This window comes from Balaenoptera physalus (genome assembly GCF_965194825.1).
Source record: "Balaenoptera physalus genome assembly, chromosome: 19".
NCBI lineage: Eukaryota > Metazoa > Chordata > Mammalia > Artiodactyla > Balaenopteridae > Balaenoptera > Balaenoptera physalus.
Genome location: NC_138900.1, coordinates 38,353,409 through 38,375,849, shown reverse-complemented (window position 1 = coordinate 38,375,849; position 22,441 = coordinate 38,353,409). Strand labels below are relative to the sequence as shown.

The 22,441-nt window shown below is 51.2% G+C and overlaps 1 protein-coding gene and 1 long non-coding RNA gene across 12 annotated transcripts in view; one reads left to right on the top strand and one right to left on the bottom strand.

Annotated features, from left to right (window-relative positions):
- Positions 1–10,629: 10,629 nt before the first annotated feature.
- Positions 10,630–14,124, bottom strand: IRX5 (iroquois homeobox 5). The gene is made up of 3 exons (XM_082438550.1): positions 13,368–14,124; positions 11,894–12,299; positions 10,630–11,732 (listed from the first exon to the last, which is right to left on the bottom strand). Exons 1-3 carry the CDS (start codon positions 13,614–13,616, stop codon positions 10,936–10,938), a joined length of 1,452 nt encoding a protein of 483 aa, XP_082294676.1. The 5' UTR covers positions 13,617–14,124; the 3' UTR covers positions 10,630–10,935.
- An 87-nt stretch (positions 14,125–14,211) lies between these two features.
- The window catches only part of LOC309649061, a 51,076-nt gene continuing 42,846 nt past the window's right edge, over positions 14,212–22,441 (top strand). For 8 of the 11 annotated variants that reach the window (XR_014256942.1, XR_014256943.1, XR_014256944.1 and 5 more), the window contains exons 1-3: positions 14,212–16,055; positions 19,665–19,787; positions 21,186–21,251. This is a non-coding gene — a long non-coding RNA (uncharacterized lncRNA). Of the gene's footprint in view, positions 16,056–19,641; positions 19,788–21,185; positions 21,252–22,441 lie in introns of all 11 variants that reach the window. The other 3 variants (XR_014256950.1, XR_014256951.1, XR_014256952.1) reach the window with 3 other exon arrangements.

Sequence of the window (22,441 nt, the reverse complement as noted above, 5' to 3'; positions counted from 1 at the left end):
GTGGCCAGCTTCAGAAAGCAGGGGAGACGGATGGGAACCTCCCACTTGTAAGTATCTGGAAAAAGGGACACTGATGGGGCAGGAACCTCTCAAAGGGAGACGCATTCACCTCCTCAAGCCCACCCACCCCTTCTCCAAATTTTGCTCCGAGCTGGAGGCTCCAACCCTCTCTTCTTCCCCTGCAGAAGAAATGGAGAAGGACCAGAGTCCTTCGTGGCGTCAAAGAGCATACTGGGTTGTGGGTCTTAGCCTCTTACCCCCGAAGAATGACCCACAGATAGGAAAAAAGAGATTCAGGCCTTGCAGAACCAGTGGAATGGAAGGAACAAAAGTTTACAAGGTTTGTAAGGGTTCTCCCATCTCGGTCCTGCCTCCCCAGAAGCTCACCCAGAGATGAGGATTACAGTGCAAGGAATTCATTAAGAAAAGGGCGTAGGGGTAGCAGGGGCCGGGGGGACAAGGGGCAGCCATCCCTGGCTGCTCTGTCACCAACAAGCTGTGTGATCTGGAGCAAACTGCTTTACCTCTCAGGGCCTCAATTTCCATATCTGTAAAATGAGCAGTTACTATTTTTTAAAGTGTGGGAAGCACATCTCTAGGGGGGACACAGGATGACTTTAGGTGTGGGTGAAAAGATGCTCACGTGACCCACATCATCATGGGCGAAGCAAAAGGAATGGGGTTGCAGTCACCTCTAGAACAACCAGAGGCCCTGAGAGACGCCAGTTGCCTTCAAAGCCAAGAACTTCACTTAATTAACTGGCTTCTTACTAATTGTCTTCCATTGATGGCGAGTGATACTAGTTTTTCAGTGACTGTAGTGGTATAAACATTCCTTTCAATATAAGTAAATGGTGACAAAATTCAAAGGAAATTATTCTGTAAATAGTAGTTTCAATAATCATAGGCTATGACAAGGATTGGGAGGGCGGGGCTCAAATGAGTAAGTTTTGGGGAACACGGAGCAAGGTAAGGACTCTTTCCTTGCAATTTCGAGTCCTGTGGAGCCTTCTCAGACATTCCTCAGACATTTTCTAGGACCTATCAGGCACTTAACAGATTAAAAGAAAAAAATTAAAAAGAAAAAAGAAAGTGAGAAAGAAAAAAATGTCTGGAGAGAGGGGGAAAAAAAACCTCCACCAACCAAAATAAACCAGGCCAACGATTTTTCTACCACATTGTTCGTATGCGCAAAGAGGTGGTGTTTATTCCAAAAGAGCCCTTTTCTCCAAGTCACCACTCATCCACTCTTTTATGTGATCCAGGAAAATCAGTCCTCAACTACCCATGAACATCTTTGCATGTATGAGTATTTAGAAAAAGAGCCACCTATTACCACAGGGTTTGGATTTAGATGCTGAATAGAAATAGAAAGCAAATGAAATCAACCAACCAACCAACCAACTAACAAACAAAAAACCTTGTGGTCTGGATCTTAAAAAAAAAAAGTCTCAGCAATGACAACTGTGTGGTAAGTCTGATGTCAAACTGTGTTAGCTGGGAAGGTGTCTGGGATGTTCTGGAACTGTGAGGGTATTTGGAATCTAGGGCTAACAGATGTCTCACTCTGCTTGAAAGACATTGAGATGCTATTCCTAAGGGCCTGTGGGTTCCCTTGGGGACAAAGCCACTGATAGTTTTTACAGAAAAAATCCCCAAGCTGACGAACATATATATGACACAAGGAGTCAAGAAAAGGATTGAGGTGGGGAAAAAAAAAGCAAAAAACAGTCAAGGTGAGGCATTGGAAAAAAAAAAAAAAAAAAAGAAAGAAATACAAAATAAATGCATGAAAGACCTATGATTGGAGTCCTTGTCCCCAATTCAAATCTGTTTGCTAGGAGCTGCTCTGTAAAATGATGGGCAAAGGAACATTCATTTTTGCTGCATTATGTGAGATCATTGTGGGCAGGCAGGCAGTCACTTCCAACAGGAGAAAGGAGCAAATCTTCTCAGATGGCAATTATTTAGGGAAGTAAACACTCCTTGGCAGGGGCAGAAGTCCTAGCACTTCCTTGCTGTTGAGTATCTGGGAGAGATGACATACTCCTAGCTTTTCCCTCATCTGTACTTCACACACAGAGTGCTGAGGAGGCAGTCTGTCCTCCAGCAGCTTTGGAGGAGGGCTAAGATATTTCCCGGCCCTGCCTAAAAATATCTCCCTTGACAGCCTGTCACAGTGTCTGAGACGCCACCATTCTAAATTCATTCCTCTCTGTTAAGGCATTTTGTTTCCAGGAGTTCTCCGTTAAAATACAGATATCCGGGAGATCTTAGCTTGGCTGAGACAGAGGGAGAACACAGCCTAGGAGTTAGGAGACCCGGGTTTCCGATTCGGTGCTGCCTATAAACTCACTGTGTGAGCTTGGGCAAGTCATTTTCACTTCCTGAACCTCAGTTTCTCCACTGATTAAAAAAAAAAAGAAAAAGGGAAAGGAAAAAAAGGCAGAAATAAAAGGGGAGATGGGGTTAGAAAGGTCTGAGATCTCTGGTCTCAGGCGGCAGGATCTGTTCACTTCAGGGTTTGGCCTGGACACTGGATGACCAGCGTGTCTACGAGAGCAACTCCTTTGGGCCAAAGGGCTTGGGGATCAGGTCAATGAGTATCTTACTTCCCCCTTCTCCAGAAAAAAAAAAAAAAAAAAAATCCCTGCTCCTCCCTTACCGCTGGACATCTCAGCAAATGGCAACCCCATGTCTCTGGGTTTTCAGGCTCAAATTCTTGGAGGCATCTAGAACTCCACTCCTCTTATTCCCAACATCTAATCCATCAGCAAAGCCTGTTGACACTACCTTCAGAATATGGCCCAGACCTGATTGCTTCTCCCCACTTCCCCGGCTACCATGCTGGACCAAGACCGCATTCCATTACCTCCCCCTAAATTCTCCATCAGCCTCGTAACTGGTCCCTGCCTCTACTCTTGTCCTCCCAGAGTCTCAGCTCCTCATATAGGGGGATGCCTTTAAAACATAAATTTGATCCTGTCTCTCTCTTCAAAACCCTCCCTCCCTTCCTCTCCCTCTCTCTCTCCCTCTCTCTCTGTCACATCATAAAATCCAAAGATCTCACCAGGACCTACGAGGCCCCATATAACCTGAACCTGGCTTTGCCTTGGTCTAATCCCCTCCCATAAAAGTCTTCTTGGTGTTGCTCAAACCTGCTCCCACCTCAGGATCTTTGCACCTGCTATGCCTTCTGCCCAGAACTCTCTCCCCTGGGATACCTGCCTGGCCTATTCCCTAACTTCTTTCAGGTCTCTGCTCAAATGCCCCCTCCTAGGGGATGCTTCCCAGACTGCCCTCACTCCAAGATCACACTCCCGTCCATGTCCTTACCCTACTTAATTTTTTTCCTAACACTCATCACCTGGAGATTGTGATAAACCATTATCACACTTATTTGTTTACTTTCTGCCCACCCCTCTAAAATGTAAGCTCCAGGAGGGCAGGGACTTCGCTCTGTTCATTGCTGCATCATCAGCACCTAGAACAATGAACCTGGCATATTATAGATGCTCAATTATGTATGTTGCAGGAAGGGAAAAAATAGTTTAAGAGGAGCTGCACTAACATGGAGGCCAACCACGCCTCTTACTGGAGAGGTCAATGCCAAGGGCTTCCCTGTGCTCTGCTTCAGCAGGGCAGGATGTCCCAGGGAGGCAAAGGTAGAGCCAATTGTTGGGAGATCTGGGTGGGGCAGTGTGCGGGGTACAAGGTAGGCAGGGGAAGGAAAGACTCCAAGCTGAGTTTATAAGTTTGTGGGCTGCAGGTTTTTGATTGAGACTAGAGGAAGTGGCTAAAAGGACTTGGGGACACATTCCAAAGGACAGGAGCCTGCAGAAAAAGGGTGAGTTATATATAAATGAGAGGAGGTCTGAACTGTCCTGTGAACTAACTTGAACTTCAACTCTGCCCCCATAGGGGATCCCAAGGCAGGTCCGGTCAGCTCCCCAAAGCTCGGCTGTGATCAGAGCTGCCTTCCCAGGCTCCCCAGTGTCCCCCTCCAATCAAGCCCCAGAGAGTGATGTATAGCCAGAGGAGGTAGGGAAGGGGAAGAGTGCTAAAGAACAACAGCCATTCTGGCAGGATTCTCCCCAAGTCAGAACCCAAAGCCTCAGTCTCCCACCCTCTCCCCTCCCCCCAGGCCTTGGCTAGCATCTCCAGTGAAGTGAAGTGCTAAGAGAGCATGACCCTAATAACTGTATTGAAGGATGACTATCTGCCACCCACTAGAAACCTCACAAAACAGGGGTGGTACAGGCCCATTCTACAGAGGAAGCCATTGAAGTTCAGAGAGGTTATCTGATCTGCCCAAGGACCCACAGCTTGGTAAATTGCAGAGGGAGGTAGGATTGAGCCACCAAGGCCCAAGGACCCAACCAGTACACTGTAACGCCTCTGGACAACAGCCTACATCTCCATCTTCACACTGCCTGGGGTGCCCTGGTCACACTCAAGTCCTGGCTTCTAGGACGCTGGAGAGGTGCTGTCCGCCTCTGGGCCTGCAGCCACTGGAGTCCTGGCCTCCTCCCACCTCCACCCCTGCCTGAGCCGCTGGCCCGCAGGGGGCGATGGAGGCATGGCTGGAGCCCCCGCCCCAAATCCGAGGCTGGTCAGCAGAAAGCAGCTAAGGTCAAGGAAAGCCCCCAGGGCCAGGGCTGGGTGCAAGAGAAAACCGTTGCAGGCGCTGAACCCCCGGAGGCCGAACCCCAGCTGTGCTGAGCGCCGCTGCCAGGCCGCCCCGTGTGGACCGGAGCTCTCCAGCCGTTGTTTGATGAGCAGCGGCCAATAAATTCATTAATCATCATTTTATGCCTCATCAAACCCCCTCCAAGCCCCTCCATGGGAGTTACACAAATTAGCCCCTGAAAAGACAGTAATTTCAGTTTAGCGAGGTAAGTGCTTTCTGATGGGCTCCGCGCACAGAGCTCTCCTGACAAGCCAATCCATCAGCGCGTTGGGGATGGGACGCGGCCGGGCCGCCCTGACCAGCCGGGCCTCACCAGTCCCAGCCCTGCCCAGCCTAGCCTCTGGGGGCTACCCGGCAAGGGTCTCCGCCAAGGGTGCCCCCTTTCCCAGGCTCCTTTGCACCCATCCTCCGCAGTCTGTCTCGGCCGGCCTCTTGCCTTCACCCACCCAGACCTCCTCCTCCACCCTTCTAAACGGAAGAAAAACTTTGCCGGAAAAACCGAGGCCCAAACTTGGGGAACGAATTTGTCGAGGATGGCGGAGACCGACGCACTGGTGCTGAAGTTCTGAACTCCCGCCCATTGGAGCTGGGAGCCAGGCAGCCCTTTCTCCTACAGTCTGGATGTCCGGGTTCTGCGACCCTTTGAAACTATTGAAGGGTTGTGTGCATTGCGGGCATACATGGGGGGAGGGGGGGTTATCCACGCCAATCCTGAAAGAAATCCCAGGATCCAAAAGAGGGCCATCTGGGAACAGAGAAGGGTGGTCCTTCCATCTAAAGGGCGACTCCACGGGACCCTGGTAGCCGGGGGTTGGGTGGAGGTGGGGGACGCCCCTGGCCTTTTCCACGTCCCTCCCGTCTTTCTTTCTGAAACCCCCGCCTGGGGTGAAAGACGACGCCTGGGGAGGGGAGCAAGAAAGGATTTTCTATCGAATAGGCCCGGCCAGTAGGACTCCAGTATGGAGAGTTGGGTAAAAACCGCAGAACACTGTGGCGAGAGGTTGGGTATTTGCAAGCGCGAAGCCGAAGCCGCGCCTTCTCACTTTCCCGTCCCTTTGCACAGAAGGTCCCAAGGGGATCCTACCCGGCGGGCAGGGCGCATGCCGAGGAGATGGACGAGGAGCCGCCGCCCAAACCGAGCCGACCGACCAGCGCTCGAGCGCCCAGCGACGCGCCTCTCCTTCATTAGCTTCCCCTCCACGCGGCGCTGCATGCCTCGGAAAATAAGTTAGCAAACGGGGAGCCGTTTATCTCTTTTATCTTGGGGCCTGATCCAATTAAATAAGTGCACATTTACATTTGCATCCATCAGGCGAGAGCTCTGAGAGCCCGGGGTTTGCTCGGAGCAAATAAAAGCAGATTTCACTGAGAAAAGTGGCGTCTGGGAGCGCCAGGCTCGTCCGGGCGCCGGAAACGAGCGCGGCCGGGAGGGCGGCCTTGGGGACCCAGGGTTGGGGCCTGCGGCCGACGGGAGGCCGGAGATCCCCAACGGCCCGGAGGGGCCGGCCAGCGCTGGGTGTGCAGCCAGAGCTGCAGCCCGGTCCCCGAGGCGATCGTGTTAGGCCACAACCTGGGTCCCACCTCGTGCCTGGGACCCAAGTCTCATTTAGCGCGAAAACGAAAAGGAGATTAGCTCTGGCCTGGTCCAAAAGGGAGACCCGTGGGGTGGGTGTAGGAACAGTCCCACAGCTTTGGCCACTTTGGGGGGGAGAGCAGGAGGCAAGATTCCGGTCGGGCCGATTTTCCTCCTATTCGGGGGCCGAGGGGCAAAGAAGGCGAAAGTCAGGTAGAGGGCGCGCCCCCCGCTGTCCCCAACATCCTTGCACCGGGGGAAACCAGCTGAGACTTCCCGTTAGCGCTTCTGGATGGGTAGAGGGGGACGTCCAGGTGAGCGCCTCCTCCTTTGCCACGCCGAGCTCATTAAAGGTGCTTTCGAAATAGGGTTTGAAGAATTCGAGGGTAGTTTTGTTTTGTTTTTCCTTTTCCTAAAGATGTCCAACCTACAGGCCAAAAGATAGAAACGATCTCTGGGGGCGCGGCTGCGTCGTAGACCCCCGACATGCCAAACCGCAAATTAAAACTGTGCGGGGCCCAGAGGCCGGGAGTGGAAAGGCCAGCAGAAACGGAATACCTGCACCTGAAGCGGGGCGGGAGTACCGGCATTGCCTGGGCTGCTCACCGCTGCGGCCACCCCCTCCCCGCAGGCTGCTCCAGCAGCCCGCATATTTCTCAACTGCCTGCCGTCAGGTTTTAAAGGCTGTGCCCAAGCCATGGCAGGAATCTGTAGGGTTAATACTCTTCCAGTTGAAGGCTGTGCTTTCCGAATCCCCAATGTTAACTGGGTCCTGGGTCCCAGGCCGAAGCGAGTGGGATGGCGGAGCAATTTACGTTTGACCCTCTTGGGGTCCAGAGCTAAGGCCCCGCTGTGGGTGGAGGGCATAGCTGGGTGTCGCCTAACTCCTCCTCTCTGCGAGCCGCGTGGTGCCCGGGGACCAGTAGGCGGCGCCCTTCCTAAACTGCATCCGCCTCCGGCTCCCTCTTGGGAACGCAATCACATTCCTTTCACTTTGGGCGCTTTGCAGGGCGCTGTTCTGTGCCTCCGCCCCAGCTGGCAGCTTGTTAGGCGGGACAGGTGGGCTGGTAGGAACGGCCAGTTCTGAAACCGCTCGCACGACCACCCCAGCCCAGCCCCCAAACTTCCAGGCTCCAAGAGCTGTGCACATCTCAGGGAATGAGAGGCCCTCAGGGGTTTGCAAACCAGGAGGCCTCGATGAAGGCCCCTCACCCAGGCCGGGGAACAGCAGTTCGGGCCCTGGCACCCCGTTCCGAAGAGCGGGAAGGAGAAAGGGCCCCTTCTGCAGCCTCACCTCAATGCCCGAGTATGCGCCCTCGGGGATTGACTGGGCTGTTGGCTCCTCACCCCAAATCCCAGAAGCTGATTCGGCCCTGCACAGGGGGGTAAGGGAAGAAATCCAGCCGGTCCCCGGTTTGGCGCTGCCTCGTGGGGCTGACTGCAGGGACCCCACTCAGTGGTCCCGTGGCCTCTGTTGCCAGGGGTTCAGCGACTCCTAGTCCCCTTAGTGCCAAGCTAGGCTCTGCTTGGGGGCTGCAACCAGTGCAGCCAAGCGCAGGTGACAAATGCCCGCGCTACCCCAGCACCGAGGTGTATTAGGCGCTGCTTCGCATAACTTCCGCGCCCCAGTCCAAGTCTGCGAACAAACCCCTGACACACGCCGGAAGGTTTCCCCCAGCGCCCCTTGCAAGGAGCATCGCCTTCGACACGGCCCAAGATGCGGCCAGCCTGAGGCTCGTAGGCTCGAGGAGGGACTTGGGACCGTACAGACACGCATCTACTTCTGGGATTAAACGCGGGAGACATTTCCTAGCTGCACATACCTCGATCCGCCCAGCAGGCCGCCCCCAAACTGAGAAGTGTCTAGACAACAGAAAAACCACTGGCCACCGAAACCCAGCTCTGCAAAGGAGAAAACCCTAAACTTAATCTGGGGCTTGTATTTAGGACGAAGTACGCAAAGAAAACCCTCGACCCTGCAGAGGCCAAGGGCAGGAGGGATGCGGACAGGGGGCAGCGATGTGGGAACCAGCCTTCCAGCCTCTGGCGGTTTCGCTGCGCAGCCGGGAGGCGTCTCGCGCAGCCCCTCGTTGGGGAGAAACGCCGCGGGCTCCCCGGTACGCGGTTCCCGTTCCCAGGCAGCCCCTGCGGGCATTCGGCTCCCAGCCCGGAGCCTCGGCAATCAGACCCGGGAGGCCCGCGCCGCGCCATTTGCATATTCCCGAGAACACAAGGAGGCCTACAATTTTCTTTTTAAAATCGTTGGGCAGGGTTTAGGGCCAGTGCTTCCAAATCCCGCAGAGTTGATGTCGTCCTTAAACTCTCTCTTAAGAGAAGGCGACTGGCCTATTCTTCTGACTTTTTTAGAAGAGAAGGTGACTCCTGGGGCTGCATATTCAACAGGGGGGAAAAAGCTGATTGTGAACCGGGCTGTCGGGGGGTGGATGGAGGGGGCTGGGGCGCGGGGGGTAGGGCAAGTCATCTCTGGAATTCAATTGTTTAAAAAAATCATTTATAATTAAAGGGACAAAATAAAATACGATCGTCTCATGCATATTTAATCATTCACACTTCCAGCTTTGAAACCATTTTCCCTGCGTGAATTTTCTCACTAATTTAAACACTGAAGTCGACTGCTGTTCAAGAAAACATCTGGACAATGCTGCTTTCAAACTTGTTTAAATTCGAATAAGCTAAAGGAGCCCTGTTGCAGGTTAAAAAAAAAAAAAAAGTAGCAAAAGTGAAAACTCCGGTGAAAATTTGGGCTGTGTTTTAAAAAACAGGGTTAAAGTGGTCTTGAGTAGAAGTGCAAATATGTGAGTTTTGATTTAGCCTAATTAAACCGGTGTTATGTGCAAACACATTCTCTCTACGCTCAGGCTTGGGTTTAATAGAGCAAATTAATTCCCCTCGCTGGGGTATGTTTTTGCTGTAAAGCCTCCCCTCCTCCCCCGACCAGTGAAAATTTCCCACGAAATTCCACAAGTCCGCGGTTCCCCATCTCCCGCGCAAAATGGAGACGCGAGCACCGACTGTGCTGGCGGGCCTCGGGCGCAGGGCGGTATCTCTTCCTCATGTGGGATTGAGACGCAACCTGCCTTTTCGTTTTGCGATGAAAGATGCGGGATTAGACGGAGAAAATAAAACCTCAAAAATACTTTTGTAGCTACTCGGACTCTTGAATCCGAGATGGGAAGAGTGCTAAAGTGACAAGCCTGATCAAGTCCACAACGGCCTCATTATCTAGGCAAACGTCCTCGAACTTTTGAATGCCGCTTGTCCAAAAAGGGGCTCTTGGGGGTGGGGCGGGGGGGCTCTTCTGGTCCGTTCAGGGCGCCCCTTGCTTCCCCCAAGCGCCTATGGCACTCCCTCCCCCACTTCCGCCCACTCTCTCTCCAATCTCCGACTCTGCAAAGTGCAGGCTTGTAATTCAGGACAAGTGTGACACCTACCTGTGAAAGGGGGGAACCGTCCCCTCGTTGGTCCCGCGGCCCCAGCCCCGCGGCTGCGCGGGGAATCTACCCGGCCGCCTACCACCCTACCACCCGCACTGTCGCGGATGGAACATTTACTAATCTAATCAAATCCAGCGAAGAGATCAATGCCCAATTTTGAAGGGGTAGAGAAGACAGTGACTTGGGAAAGCCTTCTCCTTGTCACCCCCTAACGCTTCCCGCCCGCATTAGCCCAGAGCACCTTTGAAAGAGTAATAAGGGCTAAATCCGGCATAAAATCGAACTCATTAGCAAAGTTCACCAGCTGATTGCTTTGCATAAAACACGACACTGATTGGAAGTAATTAGGTTAAGCAATGGAGCTCGGGTGGTGCGTGTCTCTAGCTGCCTTTGCCATCTCTTCTCCCTTCTGGGCACACACTTGGGTCTCTCTCCTCCCTCCTCCAGGGTCCAATCTCCCCACAGCAGCCCGCATCAGTGATCCAAATCTGCATTCCGGGCAGGGCCAGGTTCCCCGGGGCTCGAAGCCTAATTACTGTTTCCCGCTGGCACACTAGGTTCAGTGGAACCTTTCATTCCCCACTTCGAAAAAAAGTTGCAGTTTGCACCTTTTGTCCAGGGCGATGGACAGTTTACTGTGGCTTCTAAAAAGTAATGAGTGGCTCTGATTATGTTAAAATCTCTTTTAATTAAATATTTTGCATTTTACAAAGGCGGCTTGCAGTTTTTTACCTTTTAAATCTAAGAGTATAACCTGTTTCCTTTCTGTGATAATACTTTAGCTCATACCCAGAAAAATCAATAGGTGTAAAAAATTAAATTAAACTTGTAATTTTAAACTATGAAACAGTTTTGGGGGAAACACAAATGTATATATTTATATTACAAAAAAAAACATTAAATGCCTGTACAGGTGTCTTAATTTCATAATTTACTTCAAAGATATTGAGTTATCAATTTAAATACAAAAATGCTACATTAAATATACAGAATAAGATTTAATACAAATCCTTTTTTAAATTTTTCTTTTCAGTTGGTTAAGACATTTTTGTTTGTGTGTGGAGATGTTTACATTTTTATGTCATCCATCTCCAGGAACTATAAACTTTTTAGTAGGAGGGGTAGTTTTGTTTTTCTCTCATGTTGATGGAAAAATAACTGCCAAGGCCATGTTTTTTTTAATAAATTAGGAAAGTCCAGGACCGACGCAGCCCGCGTTAAATGTCGGACATACCTTTCTTCAATTCATAGGGAGAGTCTTTGCACAGGTCTAGCTGGGACTGGCTCCGCAACATTTTCGGGTCTTTAGCCAAAGCGTCCGCTCGGTTCAACACGGTCTGGTTTAATCCATTGAAATGCGAGCTCGGACCCGTTGTAGGGCCTGGCCCGGGCCCCGGGTGGCCATGAAGGTGTCCGAAGGAGCCATAGTTCGTGTAGCCAGGATAGAAGGGCGCCGTGTAGTACAGAGGCCGGGACAGCACTGTCCCGCCTGGAAAGGGACACTGAGCCGAGGGCGAGCGCGATGGCGCCGGTGCTGGTGACGCGCGGCTGCCTCCTAGGGCTTGCCCGGCTACGGGCCCGGGGCACGGTGGGCACGGAGAGCCCTCGCTCCCGCCGCCCCCGTCCTTGACCTTGTCCGAGGATGTGGCGATCTCCGCCAGAGACCACAGTTTGGGCTTGGCGAGCACCGCCTGAGGCGGTGGCGGTGGCGGCGAGTGTATGACCGAGGGCCCTCCGGGACCGGGGGGCAGCTCTCCCGCGGCTGGGTGTGGGCCCGGAGCCGGCGCGCCCGAGGAGTAGTGAGGGGCCGGGTCCTCGGCCAGCCGAGCTGCCGCAGGCCCGGCCGGGGAGGGCCCGCCGGCGCGGGGGGGACCGGGCAGCGCGTCGAGGCGGCCCTCGGACGGCGGCTCTTTAAAATCCGAGTCGCTGAGGCTACCCTCGGTCTCTTTGCTGGCGGGGGTGGGCGGCCCCTGCAGCCGTTCACAGCCTGAAGCCGTCTTCTGCTCTGCTCCTCCTGCGGGCGAAACCCAGGTGGTCAGAGGCGCGGAGGCCGCGAGGCGGGGCCCAGGTCCCCGCCCGCAAAGGCAAAGACCCCTGCCCTCAACCTCCAGGCCCTGTGCACCCCCTTCTCCAGTCCCCCTTTTGCTCAACGCACCCTTTCCCGCGTCCACCAACCTGCATCGGGGCCCTCGGGGTCGCCCTTGTCCTCGGGCTTCTGGGACTCATCCTCGTCGTTCTTCTCCAGATCAATGTTCTCTTCCTCCTCCTCGTCCTCGCTGCGGTTCCGCGGCGTCCACGTCATCTTGTTCTCCTTCTTGAGGCGCCGGCGCGCGTTGGCGAACCAGGTGGACACCTGGGTGAGGGTCATCTTGGTGATGATGGCCAGCATGATCTTCTCGCCCTTGGTGGGGTAGGGGTTCTTGCGGTGCTCGTTGAGCCAGGCCTTCAGTGTAGCGGTGGCGTCTCGCGTGGCGTTCTTCCGGTACGCGGGGTCCCCGTAAGGGTACGAGCCCAGGGGTGCTGCGTACGGGTGGTACCCCAAGGAGCCTGCCATGCCGGGTGTATGGTCGTAGGGAGAGCCCTGCAGGGAACGGGCAGAGAGAAAGTGAGAGTGGGCCGTGGTCCCCAGTGCCACCTGGGCGACCGAAAGACACTTGCCCTGCACCCAGGGGTCTTCGGGCTGCGAGGCCCGCACTCAGGCTTCCCCTGGGGTAGGGCTGGAGAGCTCAGACCCTGGGGCAACCCCTCCTCCTCCTCATAAGGAAGCGGGGGCGCCAACTCCTGAGTCCTTGGGGGCGCTTGGAGCCGTCCTGGCTTCACTGGCCCCTGGTAGGCCCCCCTCTGCCCGGGAACGTCCTCCCCCAGTGCGCAGATCCGGCCACCGCGGCCGGGCCCTCTACCCAGAGAGAGGCCTGGGCAGCGGCGGCGACTCTGCGCTCCGCGCCCGAGTGGTTGCGCGTTGGGAGCAAGGGTGGTGAGCAAAGGAAGTCAAGGACTTTTTTTCCCCACAGAGAAAGGCAAACGAAAAGCTAAGCCTTGCCTCGGCACTCCCACCCCTCCAAAAGTGTTACCCCAAACCGAAGCCAAGGCGCTTTTCCAGAAAGTGCACCCGGCCGAAAAATCCCGGATGCACCGCAGCTCGCCCGACTTTTCAGAAATTTAATACCTCCAAATCGGATTGCGAAGATAGGATTACGGATTTGCAACATTTTGGAGGACTAATTAAAGGCGAGGCCAAACACATTTACACAGACTTAGCACGCTTCTGTTCAGATTTCGGGTCTATTTCTTTTGAACTACTTTCTCCAAATGGCAAAACCAAAAAAAAAAGAAAGAAAGAAAGTAAAATGTGCAGGGCGGCCTGGAGCTCACGTTTGAACCAAATGCTGCTCTTTAATCACAGCGACCTCTCCCCAAAAAACCCTTTCCGCCAACTCAGCGATCCGAGCAAGACGCGGCTCTTCTCTCCGAGCAACTCCTGAGCCCGAGGCCCGGGCGAAGCCGAGGGAGACAATCGCCCAAGTTTGCAGGGTCCGCGAGGCTTGGCAGGGGCGGTCCGCGGTGGAGCCGAGGCCCGTGTCCCCCGCAGCCCCCGACCGCCCCAAGCTGCCCCAGCTGCCCTCGCCCGCCCCGGCTCCCGCTCACTCACCACGTACGAAGAGAAGGCGGCGGCTGCCGCCGCCGCGGGGTCGGCGCCGTACTGGAGGTGCGAGTTGTAGCCCGGCGAGGGCGCCGTGAAGGCGGTGGAGCCGGCGTAGGGCGAGAACGCGGAGCCCGACGACGAGCGCCCGAGCTCATCCGTGCGGGGCCCCGAGATGACGCTGGTGCTGTACGCCGGGCACGAGTAGAGCGCCAGCGAGGCGGACGGCTGGTACAAGTAGCCCTGCGGGTAGGACATGGCCACGCACGGGCATGGGGCGCTCCGCGCCGCGGCCGCCAACGAGCCGGGCGGCGCCCTGCGAGGGCGTGCGGGCGGGCACCTGGTCTCCGGCTGCCCCGGGCCGCCGCTCCTCGGGCCCCGGCTCCCGGGCTCCGGCCCGCGGCGCCTCCTCGCTGGCTTCCCGCGCGCCTCCGGCTGCGGCCGCCGAGCCCGCTCCTCTGCGCGCCTCGCTCGCCCCGGCAGGGTTTTCCGCCCCCTCCCTTGCTGCTTTCTCTTTTTCCCCCTCGCTCTTTGCACTGGGGGGCTCTGCTTTTGGCTTCGCAAAGGTCCTGCCAAGATGCTAAGTTGGAAATTGAGGATTCTGACGCCTTGTGCGCGCCTGAAGCTCCTCCTTCGCGGGGTGTAGTCGGTGGGAGGACTGGCAGGAGCCTCTGGGCGGCCGCAGCCAACCCGGCCGCCAGGCGCGCCTCGCCCTCTCCCTCTTCCTCCCCGGCTCCCTCTCCCGCTCGCTGGCGCTCCCCTCGCCCCTCCCTAGTGCCCGCCTCTCCTCCGCGGCCCTCCTCTCCCCCCTCCTCTTATTCCCCCCCCCCCACCCGCCTCCCCTCCTAGGTCTCTCCCTCTCTCTCTCTCTCAGACTCTTGAGCGCCGGCCCCAGGATGACAAACACATCCCAGGCGCGCCGATCTCTTCCAACTTTCCTCCCCTGCTAAGTCGGGGTGGAGCGGCGGTTCCGACACAAGGCGGGCCCTGATGGCCGGTCCCGCCGCTTCGAAGCACAAAGGGAACGAGGCCGCGGACCGCGCGCCAGCGAAAGCTCTGCTTTCTGTACGCCGCAGTAAATCGCGGAGTTAGCGGATTTCTTGTTCGCCAGAAGGCTGGGCTCCAAGGCAGATCGCCGCCCACCCGCCCCTGGCTTCTCCCCCAAGCTAGGGGACCCGAGAGCGAGTTGGATACCCGGAATGAAGGCCCCCGAGAGAGCCGGATGGATGCCAGCGTCCAGGGCGCAGGGAGTCCGGGGTGACTGTCCCTCTCCGCCAGCAGCAGCAGGTGGGCGAGAGACAGGCCTTGGACATCTGCACGTCTCCGGCCCGGCCTCCCTTCCACCAACTCCCCGCCAGACGGCGAAGGAGGAGGCACTGGGGACCCAGTACTACGGGGGTAACCTTTCTCTAGAGAGGTAGTGGGCAAGAGCTGCCAGACGGAAAAGCAGCTACATCGGAGTAGGTCTTCGGACTCCACTACACCCCCTCCCGCAATGCCTGGCTGCCTCTTTCTCGGGGCTTTGCATTATCCGCAGCTCGCCCCGCCAGGCCGGAGGTGGTGGAGAGTGTGGGTCCTCTTCCCCTTCGCACCCACTCTCGCATCCGCCCACGCTCCACTGCTAACATTGCGGAGCAGTAACCAACCCCACCACCGTTTGTTCAGCGAGGCGCTGGCAAGGCAAACACACACAACCGAGTCACAGGCCGAGCCCTTGCCCACGAAGGCCACACATTTAGAATACAAAACAGACCCTTTGCCTGTCTCTCCACACCGCGCCGCCACAAGCCACAGAAGCACTCGAACTCTGGGACAGACAGGGGCGCTGGTGAACCAGGACAGGGGCTGGCACAGTGTTGGGCACTCCGCTGGGGCCCAGTAGATCGGGGATTTTGTGGCCTTTTATAATGAGGTCACACGGAAGCCGAAGTATGCCTATACACAAAGTTTCCCTCAATGACTCTGACGGGAGAGATACACTTTTATTTCCTGAGCTCCAAACCCTGCACACAAACCCACTCTCCACAACCGCACACTCTCCGCAGCGCGACTTCACGCACGCGCGCTGACTCCTCCCCTCCGTCAGTTCCCTCCAGGCTCCGCCCCTCAGGCGGACGTCCTCCTACAACCGCTCAATCCTCCCGGCCCCATCCCTCCCGGCTTTCACCTCTAATTGGACGCTGGCCTCTATTGGCTCCGCCCTTCGGCGACGTGAGCCCGCTTTCCTCCGAGTAACGGCGCCGAGGGGGCGGGGCTGGGCGGGGCGACGGGGCGCTATTGTCATGGAGACGGGAAGCCGGAGGCGGCGGTGGCGGGAACAGCCAGGCTGAGGTGGCAGCGAGCCGGCCGAGACTGAGGCGAGGCCGAGCGCCCTGGAGCGCGCGGAGCCGGCCAGTGGCGGCCTCTCAGGCAGCCAAGGGGCAGTGTCTTCCGGGGCTCGGGCAACGCCCGGGTGGTCGCGGGGAGTGCCCCGAAGCGTCCCCGCTCTGCTCGCATCGCTCCCGCCTCTCGCGGCCCCTCAGCTCCCCAGCGTCCGCCCCCCGGCTCCGCCCGCCGCCGGCTCCGCCCGCCGCCGCCGCCGCCGCCGCAGCCCTTCGCGCTAAAGGTCGGTAGCGGCCCGCGCGCGCCGCCCGCCGGGGGCTCGCGCCAGCCACGAGGGAGCGTCCGCGGCTCGCGCGCCCGCGCCGTGGAGGAGAGGTGAGCCCCAGGTCCTCCATGCCACCGCGTACCCGCCCCGTTGCGGCCGGGCTTCCTGACTCTCGAGCCGCGTCCGCGTCCCCTCGTGGACCGGACGGACGCGGCAGTGTCCCGCGCGCCTCCGTGGGCATGGGCCGCGTGAACGTTGGGCGGGCTTCTGGTGTGAAGGTCCCCGGGCGGGCGGGCGTGGGCGTGTCCCCTCCATCCACGCGCGGCGGCTTCACCCTCTCGGCTCGTCCGAGATTTCTGAAATGCTGATTTCTGAAATGGAGCCGTGGAGGTTTGTGCCACCGAAAATCTGAGTCTGTCAACAGAGACATTCTCATTACATCATCATGCCACTCTGGGCAGCTAAGAAACCCCCCGCACACACACACTATACTTACAACCCCCCCCTTCCCCCCTCCCACTTCGTTTCTTTCTACTGTCTTTTTGGTGCACGGACTGTAGAGAATCCTGCAAGATACTGAGGCATTTAGAATTTATGGTTCTGTTGCTGTGGTTGTCACCTCCGCTCTGCGTCAAATTTGAGACTCATTTCTTAAGGATGTCTCTATTTTCTGGTTTATTTGCACATTGATGGCTCTGATGCTCGGCTGGCCACGGCCGCCCGGCGTCTGAGATAGACTCGTGTTAATATGTGAAAGGGAAGAGCTGATCATTAGCGGGCAGACGGGATTCAGATAACATCTGGAGGGTTTTCTCCGTTTTCATGTGAAAGCTTTCACGTTTTTGCTGGTAAACCGGAGGTTTTAACTTTTAGTCTTGGTAGCAGTGACGATAAGGATACGTTCCCTTATGTCCACCCGCCCCCCCCCGCCCCTTTTCGTCCTTTATTCATCAGCTTTGCCGTTTGGGAGCCTGCATGCTTTTAGCAGTAGTTTAACTCGTCTCTTGTCACTGAAGCTTTCTCCCCCAGCAGAGGTGGGAGCTAACTCCCTCTGGTTCCAGGTTACCAAGACGACTCCTTTTCTTTTTTGGCTTACTATTGCATTTGTATCTTTCCGAACATTTTAACTTACACTAGGGATAGGTATTCCCTGATTGTTCTTAATGAAAGACTTTTAAAAAAAAATCTAATTTTAAAACTTCCTAAGAGTTTATTGGTTTGTCATGTCTGCACGGATCCTGTTATGCATAACTCTTAAAATTTAGAGCTTTAAAATAAGATCCACAATTGTATTGTTAAGATGTGGTTGTGGAGCTTGCTCTTCGAGTTTGGGCTGTACAGTTGTCATTGTTTAAATCAAGTGCAAAAGAGGTTATTCCTGTTCATTTAGTGTAATAACTGTTTACAGTTAAAACTTTAAAGACTCATAAAAGTAGATCTGCTGTATTTTAAAGATCTCATCATTCTTGTGGGAGAGACACAACACTGACGCTAGGAAAGGCAACAGATTGCTTCTGTCGTATCGCTTTGCTGTTTTGGAGTGTACTTAAAGGATTATGATTGATAAGGCTGTCTTGCCAGAGAATGTTGACACAGGTGTGCATCGTTATCTTAATTAAGATCCTGAGAAAATGTTGTCTATAAAATGGTGACATAAGAAGGGCGGCATATTTCTGTACAGTTTTGCTTTTGGAGAATTTAATTGCATAGAAACCTGTCTTTGAGCTTCCAGATTTTGTGAGCACTTTGGCAGCAGAAGTTTTAGAGAGAAATGATAGTTCAATGTTAAGTGTTCTGGCATGTATTAATACTACTTGTGGCTTTTTGGCAGTGCCTTTGTCGACTTTCTTTGTGCTTCCATCTTTGTGGAATAATGGTTCCTGATTTAGAACGAAAAGCATAAATAGCATAGTATATTATTAAGCAGACGTTTATTAGTGTTCAGTAAAAAATATGTAGAGGAAGGCGTGCTTAATGTGCAGAAACAAGATTGTAATAAAAAGGTAAATATATAAGAAATTTATGTCCCTTCACTTTTTTAGAAGACAGTCTCCTAGAATGTTTTAATGATCTAAAACAGTTTCTTTTTTCTTATTGTCAAGTACTTAACTACATTGTTTATGGAATGCCTTGCTTTTATTTCCAGACGTAGAAGAAAACTGTTTTATTTCTTCCAAAATGTGGTTCTGTAAACTTGAATTGATGAGCAAGTGAAGATGGTGCATTTAGACTCTTATTAGTTTAAGGATCTGAATCATAACCTGGATGACCACTGGAATAGTATTACTGTCCTTTACTTCAAATCTCTGGATACCAAATGCCAAAACAATGGCAGGACGGATGCTGTTGGTTATATTACCCCTTGGCTTTCCCAGCACCTAATACCCTTCAACATAAGTATTGCATTAAGATTCCCCCCCTCTCTTTGTAGCTCATGATTTCCTGGAAGCTGGCTGTCCATCAGTGTGTATGTAAGATGTGTGAGTGTTTTTCTTTAATATTAAAACTCATTGTAGAAAGAGGAAATGAAAGTGGAGGAGGCCATAGGCGTTATGATCGGAGAGGCCAGGTGTAGAGTCACAGCTCATTCGTGACTCCAAGGATAATGAGCTGCAGAGCATTACATGGTAAACTAAAATCAAAGAATGACTGATTTAGATTTGTTTGCTGAAACTAAAACAAGAGCATTAATTTTGAGATAATTGCTTTACTTATCCCCCAACTCCCCTTCAAAAATTTTTTTTCTGGCAGCTAAGATCAACATCCCAATGCTATTATCCATATATTATTTTCAAATTTGATATGCTGTGTTGAAAGAAATGAAATAGGAATATGAGCTAATTACCTGTCATCTGTTTTAATAAGTAACACCAAGTAATTATTAATACATTAATATATAATAATATAATATGTTTTTACAGTATAGAAATCTTGTGGAAAATGTCAGTGTTCTTCAGTTGATAATGTGCAAGTAAATGAGATCATGTAATCCTGAGTGAATTAAACATGTTCTTTAAAACAGATTATGAAAACAGGATCATATTTTGGAACAGTGTTTTAACTCTGAGCTAGCACAGCCTATTTTGTGTGGTAATATCTCAATATCTTTGTGTATTTCCCTTCAGTGTCTACATTGTGTTGGCTCCTGTAGTTTAACATCTTTTTGGTATAAATATTAGCTGTTTTATAGAGAATAATTGTCCTTAATAGAATAGCAGCTGATACAACTCTAAGAAGATGTAAAATCTTGGAATTATTTTTTCTTGTTCAGTAATGACTCTGGTTTGCTTTCATAGCACTACTCTGGAGTGTGATACTCATGACTTATTTCTGCATAAATCTGCAGTATTTTATAGCTAGAGTATACCTGAGCACCAATTTAGCTTGGCAAATTAACTTAGATGCTTCAAAATTGAAAACCAGTATATTCAAATGTAGTTAAAGTTTAAATCTTTATTAGTAAGGATGCACTTAACATTTGTTCAGGAGAATAGAATATAATTTTCTCCTGCAGTTGTCATTTATGTAATCCATTTTTCTAGCCTTTTCTCAGGCTAATGATATTCCACACCTTGATACAGTCTTTAGTTGTTTATTTGCGATAATATAGAGTGATACCTTGGAGAAAATTAGATTAGATATTCATATCTAATATCCCAAAAGTATTTAACCAGACTTCTGTGTTTCCTTAAACAGAATCGTTTCCATTTTCTGTGCAGGTTTTAAGTATGATGTTTCCGTAATACATTTGGATGTTTTCAGCTAAGCTCACTTCTGAACTATGGGGTTCCTCCAAATGTTGACTGAAATTTGTCCTTGTGCACCCCCAGGCTCATCTGCAAGTGAGTGTCTGCACAGTTGTGCTTGTGTGTGGAGTAAACCCAAAATAGCATCAGCGTTTGTTTTACCAAAGTATTTGTATTGGAAATAGGGATGGTCTAAGTACAGAATGTAGAGAATGTCACTTGAGGCCTTTGATTATTAAAATTTTACCAATGCATTGGTAAGTAGGAAAATTTCTGATTCATGGAAATGCGCTTAAAATGCATTTATTTTTTAATGTTATCATCGGATAGTGAAATTTATGAACTCAGTGCTTTTTGTAAAAATCAAGACTAAAGTTATGATATGTTATAGAAATAGGAGTATTATTTAAAGGAAATAATGTTTATATCAAATTACAGTTTTTGATTATTTTCATTGCCCCAGTTCTTTTAAGAATAAACTTAGAGGGAGTATCAGCTCTAGTCATGGGTACTAAACTCTTTTAAAAGGACAAAGGATATACAGGTGTGCACACAACTTGTCACTTCTCATCAAAATAGGGGCTGCTGAATACAAGCAGATGAGAAAAGCTATGAGAAAAAAAAAAATACTGTGCAGAATATTTGTGTTGCCTAGTGGGGAGAGCAAGTACTGGATTTAGTGATAGAGAATATTTTCTTAAGTAAAAAAGATGGTTGGATGACCAAAAAAAAAAAAGCTAATTCTACAGAAGGCAACCCTAGTACAGCCTGCAGTAGAATAAGTGCTTCTCTGTGGATACTTTCAAAGGCATTAAAGTGATTTTTAATGTCATATAATTGTTTTTACGTAACACACTTGTGTTCTCCTATCACTGATTGGGCGTTACGGGGCTTCATGTATGACCAAGAGCTGAAGCATTACAGTGACTTAGGAAACACACAAATACGAAGAAAATGTTAAACAGTGAGCAATCTGATTCCTCTTTGTTTGCCTTTAAGCTTAGTTTTTGGGGTTTTTTTTGGTTTTTTAACCACATGTAAACTTGTTGAATTTTAAAAACAGGAGGATTAGACTTTTTTTCCCTCCTAAGGATGAATATAGGAAAATCTAAACATATATGCAAATTGGTTGAGTTTTATATCTGTTATTAGCCAAAATTTATTATGAAGATTCATATTTATTTCTTATATATTAATGGTATTCAAACGTATTAAAACTGATAGCTCTTTTATATAAAATAGGTGTGTGAGGGAGGTTCCCCACTCTTGAAAATATGAAGGAAATCATGTCCTTTCAACAGTAATAGGTTATGGTTGATTAATTGAGAAGGTTATACTAAATGTTCTCTAGTGGAAATGGCTAGAGTATGCTTTTTGAGAACTATATCATTCAGGAATAAAACCAATTGAAGTATTGGTAACTAAATTGTAATTCAATGAAGGAACCAACTGGTAGGAAAGATGAAGCTAACTCTTGCTGTTTTTCTCTTGAAGAATCTACAGTCCATAATGGAGCTACTGTACTGGCTATTGGAAGAAGGAGATTCTGAAGATAGGGAGGTAATATTATCTCTTTGAAAAGAATACTTTCCTCTGTAATCCTGTGCCTTTATTACATATAAGAACTTTATCTAGTAGAGAGCAATTTCTTTAAATTTGGGGTATGGAAACAATCTGATTTTCCTGTGTTGAGTTTTCGAGCTCCTCCTCCTGGGGTAATAGGCTATGTTGGGAGAGCTGAGAAATCTCATCTAGGCATACTCAGCACCCTTAAAATAGCTTCTTTCTGAGAATTAGATCTGTGATGGTGGCCTACCCCGTTCTAGTAGATGTCATTTTAGCTTGTGGTCGACGCGCAGGCACTGAGCACATTGCTGAGCTGTCCTCATTTACCTCTCCGGCCTTGTTGCCTTCTCTGGGGGAACGTGCCCTCGGCAGGGTGGTTTACTGCCAGCCACCAGCCAGCTCTGAGTGGGAGACTTGCTGGTTGACAACTGGTTCCAGGGCTCTGCCAAAGAGCTCACCAGGCCCAGCCTGGGCTGCTCTAGCGCACTGGAGGCCAGGAGCTCCCACACACGGGTTCCTTCCCTAGTTGTCAGCTTTAGGTCCCTTTCCATTTTTTGTGTAATCCTAGGCTATGGGTAATACTTTCCGTTTCCTCTCACTAGGTTGGCTTGTTGCTTTCTTTGCAGCTGTTGCAGGGATTCACATGGAATGGAGGACTGTTTTATTCTGGATGAGATCTTTGATCATTTCCCCACATGCTTTTCCAGTTTCAGAAACCTAATGCTGGTGTTAAAGAATGAATCTAAGATTCTTGAACAACAAAAATGAAAAATGAAAAATCTGTGTCAATAAGAAAAGCTTCCATCTTTTCGTGCTATGTTGCTACATTGCCCATGCAAGTTAAATTAAAAACAGAGTCAAACCCTTTTATAAATTATCAATCGCTATGTCTAAGAATGTTTATAAAGGCTTAAATTGTGTAATGGTATTTATATCATTTTTGTTCCTTTTTAAGAAAAATGATATACTTTTCTAGTCATCAAAAATACTCCCTGAACTATATCTATGGAGAGATATTAATGTAATAATAAAGGGCTTTATGATGTCTAATTATGTAATTGGGAAATTGGTAAGCAACAGTAGTAGCGAAAATCAATTTCTTCTATTAAAGAGCTAGTATACATTTAAAAACAAAAACCTTCAAGAAGGAGACTCTTGAATCTTTAAATCATATGATGTTTTTG

Excerpts from the sequence above, each read along its gene's own strand:
- IRX5 (XM_082438550.1), bottom strand. The coding sequence starts at position 13,616 with ATGTCCTACCCGCAGGGCTACTTGTACCAGCCGTCCGCCTCGCTGGCG. Across the intron at positions 12,300-13,367 it reads CCGCCTTCTCTTCGTACGTG|GGCTCTCCCTACGACCATAC; the intron begins GTGAGTGAGCGG and ends CGTTCCCTGCAG. Across the intron at positions 11,733-11,893 it reads CCCCGAGGGCCCCGATGCAG|GAGGAGCAGAGCAGAAGACG; the intron begins GTTGGTGGACGC and ends TTTCGCCCGCAG.